This window comes from Trachypithecus francoisi, unplaced genomic scaffold, assembly GCF_009764315.1.
Source record: "Trachypithecus francoisi isolate TF-2019V2 unplaced genomic scaffold, Tfra_2.0 Contig01440, whole genome shotgun sequence".
In the NCBI taxonomy this organism is placed as follows: domain Eukaryota; kingdom Metazoa; phylum Chordata; class Mammalia; order Primates; family Cercopithecidae; genus Trachypithecus; species Trachypithecus francoisi.
This window is the reverse complement of record NW_022681431.1, coordinates 2855365-2869375: the sequence shown is the minus strand read 5'-3', so window position 1 is coordinate 2869375 and position 14011 is coordinate 2855365. Positions and strand designations below refer to the sequence as shown.

Sequence of the window (14011 nt, the reverse complement as noted above, 5' to 3'; positions counted from 1 at the left end):
TCCTCCAGCAGCAAAGTCCAAAGTTATCACTGTTGACCTCTCCTTGGAACATTCTCTTTCTGTGACATCCACAATTTTGCTGCATTTCCTTCTAAGCTCCTCCACCAACAAAGTCCAAGGATCTTTTGCAAGCATCCCTTTTGCAGCACACTGAAATATTAGTATCCTTAAGGGGTTTGCATTAGGTCCTCTCTTTTTCACTGTATGTGCTCTGGCTGGGTGATTTTTATCCACCACCATGAATTCAATTCCCATTTAGGCTAATGATTTTCAAGTCTATTTTATCTTCAGCCCAGATCAAAGCTCCATCTCCACATATTCTGCTTTTCAAACATCTCAGTTTAGATTTCACACAGGCATCTCATACATTCTCAAAGGTGAACATGTTATCTTCCTTCCAAAATCTCCTTCTCCTGTTTCCTATTTCAATAATAGAATTTCCCTTTCATCAAGAAATGTAGTCATCACCCTTGTCTCATTTGCTCTCACTCCACACACAACCAATTACCAAGTACTATCTAGTGTGGCTCCTAAACAGGTCTGAAATCCAGGTATTTTTCTTCATTCTCGCTGCCACAACTAATTTCAAGTCATCATTACCTTTCACCTTGACATCTACAGAAGCCTCTTCTCCAGTCTTGCATCCCCACCTAAGCTATTCTCCACAGCACAGCCACAGCAATCCTTCTCAATATAAACCTCACCTTGTCACTCCCAAGATAAAACCCTGCAATTCTCCCCACTGATTTCAGGATCCAGTTCAGATCCAGATTCCTTAACATGGCTTAAGAAGAGTCTTCAAGATTTGACCCTCACTTCCACCCTGGCCTAACCACTATTCCCCCACCCTGTGTATTCTAAACTTAGCCATATCAAGTTCTGAGTTCTCTGAATTTGCTGGACCTTTACCAGTGCTGTTTTTCTTGGCCTAGAGCACTCGCCCGCTTCACTGGGTTATTTCCTATGATTAGCTCTTCAGTTTTCCGCTCACCCCAACATGCTAGTATAGCACCCATTATTTCCCAGTTTATTCTCCTCTCATATTACATTATAACTGCCTGATTTTCTATCTGAATCTCCCACTGAGCTATGAGCAGTAGGATATATCAGGGATAATGGTTGCCTTATTCATCACTCTACCTTCAAAATCTAGCACAGTACCTACCTAACACGTAGTATTCACCAATAAATATTTGTTGAAAGAAAAATGAAAGCTCACATATTGGAGAAACTTCAATAACTTGGCACTTTGTTCAGTAACGTGCCATATTTTAGGAAGATGATATTCAAATATATTTATTTTGTACTGCTTACATCAATAATAGTATTTCTATGTAAAATCATCAAAAGACACATAATATGAAAAACATTTACAACATGCTTAAGAAATCAATAGCCAAACAGCAATCAAACGTAAAAGGCTTGTCTACTTTGGGCTTCTGCCGTAACTATAATGGCATAGACATCAAATCAAAGAAGTCTCCGTACTCAAGAAGTTTCTACTTTAGTAAGAATCAGTAAAACACAGTATACAGTTCCCTGGGATCATCTATTTACTGTGTCATGATGGAACCCTGTGAGAATCCAAAAACGAAGATTATGAACTATGTAGGGAAATGCTGAGGCTAACTCAACTTAACAGAAGTAACTTTTCAAGGAAAAGGGATACAGAGAAAGGGGAAGTAATACAACCAGTACCCTCCCATTCCTTTTTAAAAGCTTGCAGAATATTTTGTTTATGACTCTTATAACACGTACCTTGAACATAAGAGTCTGGCAGTAACGACTATACTTAGACAAATAACTTCTTACGTTGTTTCTCATGAGTTACTGTGGTTGTAACACCTATGAAGTTCTTTGAAAACTACAGCACTGTACAGAAGTAGCTTACAGATTTAATTTATGGCTTTGGAGATTAGGTATTTGAAACAGGCAAAAATAATGAGAGTGTAAATTTAATTGCTATTTGATAGTCAAATAAAAGAACTTACATAGCCCAGCCACAATTAGTTTTTGTTATTCCCTACGGATCATATAACTCAACTAAACTGTTGAAAATTAATGTTATTTAGGCTTCTTTATGATAAGAAAGTTGTAATCAAATCAAAGCAGGACTGTTACCATAAGTCAACTTCTAAAACATAAAATTAGCTTTGATATATAGAGAAACTACCTAAATCATTCTATTACCATATTTTATATAATCTTAAAAATCTAGAAAGGATCTAAAAAAGTCTACTATAGTAGTTTCTAGGCATTTTTAGAATCTGATAAAAATAAAAGCTATGCCAGAAAAACACATTTATTCCATAAATGAAAACCGTATGTAATTTCAGAGAACTAATGGGAAACTTTCCCTGTGTTTACCAGGTTCAGAAATCCCGATCTTGTTCAACCCTCTCATTTTACATTTGAGAAAAACTGCCACTCCAAATGGTTAAGTGAATTTCCCAAGAACACAGAATTTAAATCAAAGGAACTAGAATCCACATTTCTTTTTCTAGAACCTGTATAAGGTCCTTAACGCTTTGTAAGTTACCATTTTATTTCACCCCTGTAATCTCAGCAATGGGAGGCCAAGGCAGGCAGGTCACCTGAGGTCAGGAATTTGAAGCCAGCGTGGCCAACATGATGAAACCCAGTCTCTACTAAAAATACAAAAATTAGCCAAGTGTGGTGGTACACACTTGTAATCCCAGCTACTTGGGAGGCTGAGGCACGAGAATCACTTGAACCCAGGAGGCAGAGGTTGCAGTGAGATGAGATCATGCCACTGTACTCCAGCTACTTGGGAGGCTGAGGCATGAGAATCACTTGAACCCAGGAGGCAGAGGTTGCAGTGAGATGAGATCGTGCCACTGCACTCCAGCCTGAGTGAGGAGAGTGAGACTCTGTCTTTAAAAAAAAAAAAAATTAATTAATTAATTAAAAAAAGATCAGCTACAAAAAGACGGAGGAAAGAATCATGATAGTCACGAAACAGTATGAAAGTGGTGAAAGGACAGGGGACGGGCGCAGGGTAGGAGGGTAAGACCCCGACAGCATAAATTCTTGTAATGAAGCATGAGAACATAATAACATAAACTCTGGTATGAGGAAACCTTGTTTTTAGTCCCAGCTTTGTTATTTAGCCTGAATCCTGACCTTCCTGCTCTAACATTCAATAATGCACTATTTTTAAAAATCATATTCTACAGTTACTATTCTCTTATGATTTACACTATGCTCCAACATGTAAGCATGCGACTCATGTGGCTGTCAATGGAAATCCAAGCTGAATTAGAGGGCCATTAAGGGACGAGATCAACCCTCATATTATCTTATGCCCAATTTCTGCCTCCAAAGAAAAAAGTAGTAAAAACTAAAAGGCAGAAATGAAATCCATAGGCAAACAGCCCGGCGTCACACCCTGGTCCTGGTAGTTAGAGATCGACCCCTGACCTAATCCCTGTCCTGTTCTGTTCTGTTCTAATTCCTGGTGCTGGTGCATGCAGCCCCTAGTCACAAACCCCCTGCTTGCTCAATCGATCACGACCCTCTCACACAGACCCCCTTAGAGTTGTAAGCCCTTAAAGGGGACAGGAATTGCTCACTCAGGGAGCTTGGTTTTTGGAGACGTGAGTCTGCCAATACTCTCAGCTGAATAAAGCCCTTTCCTTGTACAATTCAGTGTCTGAGTGGTTCTTGTCTGCGGCTCATCCTGCTACACCATTATGATAGTATTCAACCTTGATTTCAGCCATCCTTCCTCCTCATAAATGCTCCAAGAGGAAAAATGTACAGGAAACCATGGCAAGAAACAGCACAACCACACCATTTTTATGAGAAAAACTTTTACTTCCCTTGAAAATTCTAAAAAACATGGCCCAATCAGCATTCTCTCTTCCTTAAGGGAGGTCCCATTTTCTTTTCCTTAATCTTAACTCACATGTTAGCCAAAAGAATATTATTAAATTATAATATTTTAAAAATAAAAGTTAAATGACTCTTTGTATTTCATTTGGCATGCCTTTAAAATGAAACCACCTCCCAATCAATTATATGCACACACACAAAAATAAATAAGTACTTTAGGATGGGCGCGGTGGCTCACCCCTTTAATCCCAGCACTTTGGGAGGCTGAAGTGGGCGGATCAAGAGGTCAGGAGTTTGAGACCAGCCTAACCAACATGGTGAAACCCCATCTCTCCTAAAAATACAAAAATTAGCCAGACGTGGTGGCACACGCCTGTAATCCCAGCTACTCAGGAGCTGAGACAGGAGAATCACTTGAACCCGGGAGGCAGGGGTTGCAGTGAGCAGAGATCATGCCAACCACTCCATTTTTATACGTATGAGAAAACTTTTATTCCCCATGATTATTCTAAAAAAATGGACCAATCAGCATTCTCTCTTCCTTAAAGGAGGTCCCATTTTCTTTTCCTTAATCTTAACTCACAGTCCAAGGAATGGGTAGAGTGCAGACTGGGTGACAGAGCAAGACTACGTCCCAAAAAATAAAATAAGAAATAAGTACTTTAAAAGCATTCATATAGAAAACACATTGTATGCAGCAAATATATCTGAGGTATAAATTATTCTTCCACCCATTCCTCAGACTAACAATTTTTAAGGTACATATTAAATTTTTTTCCCATCTTTTTCCTAAAATTTTTTGATTCATACATTATTTAACAGAGAGCTTCAATTCACTCAATAAAAACGCTTATTTCAATAAAAGGAACACATGGAAAATTCTCTTCCAAACACACACAGATGTTTTTTAATACTGATCACTGAGATTCAAGGATCAGGGAGGGTTACATCTACCTCAACAAGCTCCTACTGATATTTAATGTCTCATTTACAAATAGGGTTATATAGTTACTTATTAAAACACAGTGTAGAAGGAGAATTCTGGAGTAAAATTATAAACATACAAGTTGTACAATCATGCACAACATGCTGAATTCAACAACACCTCCCTTAGTAGAGTGATGTTAGATAAAAAAAATCAGAAATCCAATCTGAAATGTCCTAAACTTTAAGGAAAGTTATTAACTCACAAAGCAAGAAGTTGAGAGAGCAATTACAAGGCTAATACACGTCATCAACTACCCAGTTCTTCCATTTTTCTACTGGGTTTTTGCCCTCAGGCTTGTACTTTCGAGGTAATAAGATGGTTTCAGCAACCCAAGAGTCACATTCTCATACACACAGTCCAAAGACAGGAGAAGAAAATTTCCCTTCCTTGTGTGTCCTCCGTAAAGAAGGAAACTTCCCCAAAGTCATGTACAAGTGTATCATATACTCACGTCTAAAACAATAATTTGCAAGATGCTGAAATAATGACGATCTTTAATACGAATTATTGCTTGGGGCTCCCAAGTGTCCCAGCTTCTGTCAATACTTAAGCCAAACCAACCTACTGTGAGCAAAGACAAAAGTTAGACAAACAGTTTGTCACAACCATCATGCAAAGATATTGTGAAAATTATATGTGATTGTCTTAGTTCCTCTGGGCTGCTATAACCAATTACCATAAACTAGGGAGCAACGGAAAATTTCTCACAGTTCTGGGTACTGGAAGTCCAAGATCAGACTTACAGCATGGTCGAGTTCTGGTGAAAGCTCCCTTCTTAACTGCAGATTGCTCACACTGCTATCTTCTCACCACTGTATCCTCACTTGGTGGAATGAGGGCCAGAGAGCTCTGGGGTCCCATTTATAAGGGCACTAATCTAATTCATGAGGGCTCCACCCTCAGGACCTAATCACTTCCCAAAGGCCCCACCTCCTAATACTGTCTCAAAGTTAGGATTTCAACCTATAAATTTTGTGGGAACATAAACATTCAATCTATGACAATAATCCAACTAAGTCAAATGCCTAGCATCCTGTGTGCTTGTAGCTAATTTTATTTTTATTTTCCTGATATAATTTAAGCCTTATTATCAATCACCAAGTTCATTAAATTCAGTAAGTTATACTAAGGTATTTCATTCAATTTAATATTTAATATGAATACCAAAAAGATTTCACAATATATGACCTTTAGTTTTACTGCGAAACTCCTAGAAACTAACTTGCCAATGGTTTATCTGTTTCCAAGCAGAGAAAACTCTGTACCAGAATATTTCCAAAAGTTGAATCAAATCACAAAGACAACAATGTTATGCCATTCCTAAAAATTATACTGCTAAAATAACAAGTATTTCCATTAAATAAAATCAGTGTTACAACTTACCTAACCTAGACTAAAGTGCACTTTACATTACATTATAGGTACTTGAGTTCTCATGGTAACATGAAGGGGAAAGAAAATTTATTTTTCACCTTCAAATATCAAACTTGGTAGGTATCTTTACATGATTAACCAAAATTTTAATAATAATAAATATACCAGTAAATAATTCACTTTATTTTTAACTTTCTTCTGTTCATTAAATAACAGATGCTATCATATCTTAAGACTTTCATAACATATTTCAAAACACTCTCTAAACTTCTTGTTGACCTTGTGCCTTCCAATATTAAAAAGAAATAAGAGACAGGCTAACTGGGAGGCAGGCAGGCAGGCAAACAGATACCAATTACTATGAAAAATTATTCTTCTGGGCCAGATGCAGTGGCTCATGCCTGTAATCCCTGCACTTTAGGGAGGCCAAGGTGGGCGGATCACCTGAGGTCGGAAGTTCGAGACCAGCCTGACCAACATGGAGAAACCCCATCCCTACTAAAAATACAAAATTAGCTGGGCATGGCGGCATATGCCTATAACCCCAGATACTTGGGAAGTTGAGGCAGGAGGACCGCTTGAACCCGGGAGGCAGAGGTTGACGTGAGCCACGTTCGCACCATTGCACTCCAGCCTGGGTAACAAGAGCAAAACTCCACGTCCCGGAAAAAAAAAGAAAAAATTATTCTTCTGAATAACATTTTTGAAGTCTTAACATTCAATCTATTTATATATGCCTTATTTATCTATGTAAAAAAAAACAGTAATATTTGTTGTAAAATAGAAAGTCCATGTACAACTCCTCAAGAAATTATGTGAAGCCAGCATCCCTGTGTACTATCTGCAAAATACAGGGCAAGAACTACAAAGATACATTATACCGGCAAGTGATTAGATAAAAAATGATGTGTTAGAATGTTAAAATTTGTTTTCCATAAAACAGCACTGTTAACAGCAATGAGAAAACAGACGGGCCAGATGGGCAGAGGGAAGGATCAAGAGTTCCCTTTCAGATATGCTCAGTTTGAGAAGCTGCAGAAATCTTGCCCAACAGATAGAAATAAAGACTGGATAGAGACCAGGATAAATATGCATTTGTTACACACATACACACATGTAACAAATAAAACTTTGTTCACGTACTTGTTTTCCAGCTGGGGAACACAATATTCCTACACTTAACCAAAAGTCAATTTTCTGTCCTGGTGGGATTAGCATGATACTCCAGGAGGGATTCTTACGGAGATGAGCAATCTATAGTCTGATATGCCAAATATCAGAGATATTTGATAGTCTGATACGCCAAATAAACCCTGAAGATCACTGAAACAATCCACAGCAGTCACAGGCATAACAGATCACACTCACATCTAAAATCAATGAGTATTTAGGCCTAAAGAGGGAGAGAACAAAAAAGTAAATGCAGCAAAGGTTAAGAGTTGATTACTCTTTAGCTCGAGTGATGTTTCCACTCTTTCCCCTTCTCTGTGCCTTATGTGTGGAACAGGGCACATATATGGGACTAAACGTGCTGGTGGTGTATGTGGAGAAAAATATCCTGAAAATGTTGTCTTTTGCCCAAGCTCCTACCTCTTACGTAGACAGACAATTCCTCATGGGTTTCTAACACAACTTGTTAGTGTAGGGACTGACTGACTTGTTCTGGATCATCTTTTCAAGGATATTTGTATACAGCACACAGTCAAAGAAGACACACAGTCCTCCTCCAGAAAAGTGAGTGTTTACTTTTGAGTAAAATAAAGATAACATCTCCCTTTAGAGAAGAGGTCAAATAAGCGTACAGCCCATTTTCACAGACCTTGGTTTCTTAAATGCAAGGTTCCTCTCCCGCACTGAAATTCACTACACGAGTGGGCATCACCTAGCCCTCTTCATGTTGTTCAATGTGAACTGAAGCTCAAGGAACCAGTACAAATGCTGAGTAATAAACTATCTATTGCTGTGGACATTAGTTGCTTTAAAGGAAGTAATATTTAATAGTTATGACAGCAATACTTAGCACCAAGGATTTTTAAGTCAGACAGATAGATGGTCCAGTTACAACTCAGCCTCTAACTGTATGACATCAGGTATATGACAAACTCTGAATTTTAGTTTGCTTGTTTTAAAATATAAAACCTGTATCTTGCTTATTATGTATACGTGGGTGTAACATATAATACGTATATGACATACAAAATATATAACTATATGTACATTAAGACTATTCTATTGCTATAATAAACTCTCCATCTGTGACACAAGAATCCCATGTCTTCTGCCGTCATCCATGACACTGCGGCATTCCTGACAAGCAGTTTTGGCTATTTCCAATGATGCTTCAAAGGGCAGTCATACATATAATCTAACCTAAGTGAAATAACTGCCTGCACCGATATATTCTGTGCATATATGTATACATATCAATGCATAACTACCATGATTTCCTGTGTGATGACTGCCAACTTTTTCTTCCACTTAAGTTCTCTGCTTAAAGGTAACATTCATTGCTTACCTCCCTCCTCTCCCCTTTTATCATTTGCTAAGATAGGAAAGTCTCCCTTTCACAAATGTGCCATGAAAACTAACTGGATATTACACATCTCAATATAAAATGCACTTAAAAACATTAATGACATATAGAAGTTATGTCAAAGGCAATTGAAATATGTTTTATTTAGTCAATTTATCACTTAGAAAATATTTATAAGCTGTTCAATTTTTCATATTGCATTATTACTATTCATCAGGGCCTATCAGCTACTCATATTCTTTGCAGATAAGATAAATAATTGTAACAGCTGCTTTTGATGATGGCAAAGTCAGTAAGTGTACTGGAAATAATTACAGAATTGGAGCTCTTTTCACATTATCAGAAGAGGTGATTATAAATTAAAACAATTCTAAGTGAAGCTGATTAACTGATAAGTGTTAAAGACGTAAGAAAGAGAGAAACTGTCAAAATAAAACAAACACAATATGCACTAGATAGGCAAATGATACACCACTAAAAAGCCAAAGTCTCCCAGAAACTCACATCACTTAACATCAGTGAGGATTCAGAAATTAGTTTTTAATGACTATATTCAATGTAATTAAGAAAAGTGACTATAAAAATCTCCAATCTTCTTTGCCTATTCACTTAACTCTCTCAACCACACTCTCAAATAGGGAATATAACAAAACGTTGTTTTTAATAAATGAAAATGTCTTCATGAAGCATACGTGGATGTGTATAAACATACACATAATACATACACACACACACACACACAGAAATCCATGGGATATTACCAAGTCTTCTATGATACAAAATCTCTTCCTGGGAAATTTTCGAACAACAAAGAGAATTTGGAATTCTCAGTGCTTCATAATAAGCAACAGACTATTCCAGAGACCATATAATTTATTATAAAGTTAGTTTCTTTAGCAAAAAAAGAAAAAAATATTTTAAAAACCCTTACTGCATTTCAGAATCTTATTATACTAACGCTTTCATTTAAATGAGGAATATATAGTAATAACTACCACTTAGTGACCATTTGTTATACCCTAGGCATTGCACTAAGCATTTTATATACAGTCTTTATATGCATATAGTTATATATTTTACATGTTACATACATGTATACATAATACCTGAGATATGGGTATTATATTTATATTTTAAAACAAGCAAACTAAAATTCAGAGAGTTCGTCGTTTGCCTGTCATAAAATCAGAGGCTGACTTGTAACTGGACCATGTATCTGTACGACTTAAAAATCCATCCATGGTGGCACTACTGTCATAACTATTAAATATTATTTCCTTTCAATCAACTAATGTCCATTCCTGATTCCAGGCTCAACTTCAAGACTTCAATTTGGCTTCCTCTCTAGAAGGAAGAAAAACACTCTACATGCGAAATCAACTACTTTGGTACATATGTCAATAATATTTATTATATTAACAGTAAATGAAGCTTCAACTGCTACACTTTCAGGTTTCATAGTGTCAAGTCTTATCATAGGCATCTGGTTTTAAACTCAGCAAGATAGAAAGAGACCACATACTGTCAAAACAACCCTGAGCTATCACTAGCAAAATACCACATTGGTGACCAACTGCTTAATGTTTCCAATAAGAGTGTTTCCCTTCCAATACTGGAAGAGATCACAGTGTGTGAACTTAGTGAGTACCAGATACGGAACGGCCAATATTTCAGAAATACACATGCTTATTGAGTAAAGTATCAGAACACCAACTATTTAACAAACTATAGAAACGATCCCTGAAAGTATAGTCTTGAAAACCTTAACTATTTAAGCTCTTATTTTGTTCTTCTTTTCCTTCAGTAAAATACACATACACTGTAATACTGTCATAAATTGAAATCAAGCGCTCCTGCTTAGGAGGAATAAAACTAATTTTGCAAGAAAAACTTGTTTATTCTTCAACAATGTTCTCCCTAGTTTTTCATTTTAAAAATATATTTCATGAAAATATTTTAATAGAAACAGATGTCACTGTAATTTAGATTTAATTATACTAAATCAACAAACGTTTTCACACATTAAAGTCATCTTATCACTGGAGATACTCACATGCTGTAAACATGTACACTTTTTAGATTTTTTCCCCCCTTGCAAACCAAAAACAAAAATGTAAGCACCCTCCGACCTCTACCTCAACCATCTGAAAGGGCCCCTCTTCTCCACCAAGGGCTTCTTCCCAAGATAACCTGAAAAACCACTTCAGGCTACGATGGGAAAAGTGCGCCAGACATGCTCATTATACCCTCCTCCTTTTTGGAATTCAGGAAAAGCCAACCAGCATTAACATCAACACAGACCTTAGGTCTGGTAAGAAACATTTACAATCTACTCTCTCTGAAGTCTGCCACCTGGAGGCTTCATCTGGCTAATAAAACCTTGGTCTCCACATTCCTTTCTATTGGTAACAGTTCTTTCAACCGACTGCCAATCAGAAAATTTGTAAATCTACCAATGACCTGGAAGCCCCTCCCTCTTTGAGTTGTCCCAACCCTTCCAGATCAAACCAATGTAGATCTTACAAGTACTGATCAATGTATTATGTCTCTCTAAAATGTATAAAAGCCAGCTATATCCTGACCACCTTGGGAACATGCCATTAGGACCTCTGCACGCTGTGTCACCAGTGCTTCCTTAACCTTGACAAAAAAAAAAAAAAAAATTGAAGCCTGTCTTAAACACTTTGGGGTTCACATCCTTCAAATGAAAACTGGCGTGGTCCTAGGGATCTTCCTAGGAGATAAAACATCACAATTTCCATGGAGTTCTTCATCATCTTTTATTGCCCTTTGCTTTGGTTATCCACAAAAAGCTGTCTACTTTTTCTTCACTTTTCTACCTTTCTCGTGAACTACTAAATCTAAAACTCTTGGAATATGGTATACAAATACCAAGTGCTAAAAAATATATCATTAATTTATATTTGTAAATACAATTTCAATTTAACAGTGGTTATCTAAATCCCTTAGCAGAACTTCACCAATAATTTCATATGGCCTACTTTCATGTTAAAATTTAAAAGCTAAAGAGAGGTACATTAGCTAATACTGAACGCATAGTATCTGTTTCAGACAAAGAACAAAGGGAAACAGAATTACTCGGCATATAAGGATATTTTTTCACTGTCTCTACCCAGCTATTAAAATTTTGTTAATATCTTAAACCCAATTCAGATTTTGAGCACTGTGTAGGTGTACAACTTAACCAGAAAAAACTATCTTCAATTGTATAAGCAGAGCACTCTTACCAAAATGGTCCACAATTAGAAACCTTAGTCACATTCCCAAAATAACTATTTTTGCTGAAGCAGCTAGATCAACTATCCATTATGGATAACTGGAACTTACAAACACTACAACTACTTTAAACACAGTCACTTCAAACCTCACCCTCTTCAAGGTTAATGGTGGATTAAGGCTGAAATCAGATTGAATGAACTTCAGAAATAAATCCGCATAAAATAAATGTCAGGTTATTTTCACAAGTATACACTCAGTTCAACATAAAGAAAAATAAACATACAGGACAACTTAAAACACATTCTCAATATGTTCTGCTGTACTTGCATAAAATAAATAATGTAAGCTTTTTCTCACAAGTATACACTGAGTTCAACATAAAGAAAAACAAACATATAGAGTAACTTAAAACACACTCTGCACAGGTTCTGCTGCTTCTTGAAATGGGTAATGAAGAGAACAGAGTAAGAAAATAAGGAACAAATAGTTCCTGCAGGCTTATAAATACTCCTAAAGGGTATCTTCACATCCAACACACCCCTTTTAGTGACACAATTGCTCCAAGCTGGGCTTCCAGCTGGGAATAAAAGCGTCCAGGGTCTGAAAGGTGTGAGATGCTCAGAAGCAGAGTCAAGTGCACGCTTTGCCGTGGTTTTTCAAGTCAGAACCCTGCTAACTCCACGTCCCAGAAAGGCCCCGGGGCCTCCCACCCACGCGGCTCCCGCCCCAGCGGCGGCACCGCCCACGCCGGCGGCCAGGCTGCCTAGCAACACGGCAGGGCTGCCTGGCAACGCGGCCCACCCCGGCCCGCCCCCGCCCACAGGGGAAGGCCAAGGGGATCCATTCTACCTCCTTTTTCTTCTGTCCTCCCCCGAGCTGGATGCAGAGCAGCAGCAGCAGCAGAAGGAAGGGAAAGCTCCCGGTGGGCAGGTACCGCAGCCGCCGCCCAGCTTGCCTACGGCGTGAAGGAGCGCCCCGGGACCCCATCGCGGCAGGGCAGTGTCTCCTCCACGCGCGGTAGCCGTGCGCGCCCAGCTCCTACCGCGCACCACGCCTGCCCGGCCAGCCTCCGGGAGCCCACTGGCTGGGCCCTCCGGGGTGGCAGCGGCTTTGCTAGGGACACGGGCCGCGGCCGAGGACGCAGAGGAGGAGACTGACAGAGCATCCGGTTCACCGGGAGAAGACCTGGAAAGTCGCGGGATGGGGGCAGGAAGTGGGCGTGGCGAGGGAGCCAGGCTCTGGGGGCGCGGCGTGTGCTCCCGCCTGGAGCCTGTCTTTCCTGGACCCACGCTGGGGAGAGAGGCGGTCCTTTGGCCCTGGGACCTCAATCTGAGGCCATCCTGCTACTGAACCCAATTACTGGGTAGCCCAGCACTTTACCTGGGGTCTTGCACAGACAGACCTGAGTGCCTTCTTGGATGATGAAGGGGAAGTTTTGGGGAATTAGAACCTGGCCCGTGCGGACCCCTGCAATCTCCATTCCCATTGCGATCGTGATTAGGAACACAGCTCTTCTCCTCCAGAGCCCTGGGAAACCATCTAACATACTCCAGAGCCCCCGATGCACAGAAGCCGTCTCAGAACTTCACAGCTCTTCCAGCCCCAACTGGAAGGCCTGAGGCACAGCCTAGACTCCATTCATTTAGTGACTCGTTCAGCATCCAGGGAGTGCATAAGTACAGAGCACTGTACTAGGTACTTTTAATATAAAAACGAATAGTCTTACTTCAATTTTTATTCTGTGAATATTTTAAGAACCATAGCAGACTGGGCATGGTGGTTCATGCCTGTAATCCCACACTTTGGGAGGCTGAGGCAGGTGGATCACCTGAGGTCAGGAGGTCGAGACCAGCCTGGCAAACATGGGGAAACCCCATTTCTACTAAAAATACAAAAATAGCCAGGCATGGTGGAGCGCCTGTAGTTCCAGCTACTTGGGAGGCTGAGGCAGGAGAATGGCGTAAACCCGGGAGGCAGAGGTTGCAGTGAGCTGAGATCCGGCCACTGCACTCCAGCCTGGG

At 39.2% G+C, this 14011-nt stretch overlaps 1 protein-coding gene across 2 annotated transcripts in view; it reads right to left on the bottom strand.

The window, feature by feature from the left end:
• The window catches only part of TUSC3 (tumor suppressor candidate 3), a 215911-nt gene extending 202385 nt beyond the window's left edge, over positions 1–13526 (bottom strand). The window contains exon 1 of one of the 2 annotated variants that reach the window (XM_033225936.1): positions 12840–13526. In XM_033225936.1, the coding sequence (XP_033081827.1) occupies positions 12840–12977 (138 nt within the window). In that variant the 5' untranslated portion in view covers positions 12978–13526. The remainder of the gene's footprint in view (positions 1–12839) is intronic. The other variant, XM_033225945.1, reaches the window with a different exon arrangement.
• Between the last annotated feature and the right edge of the window lie 485 nt (positions 13527–14011).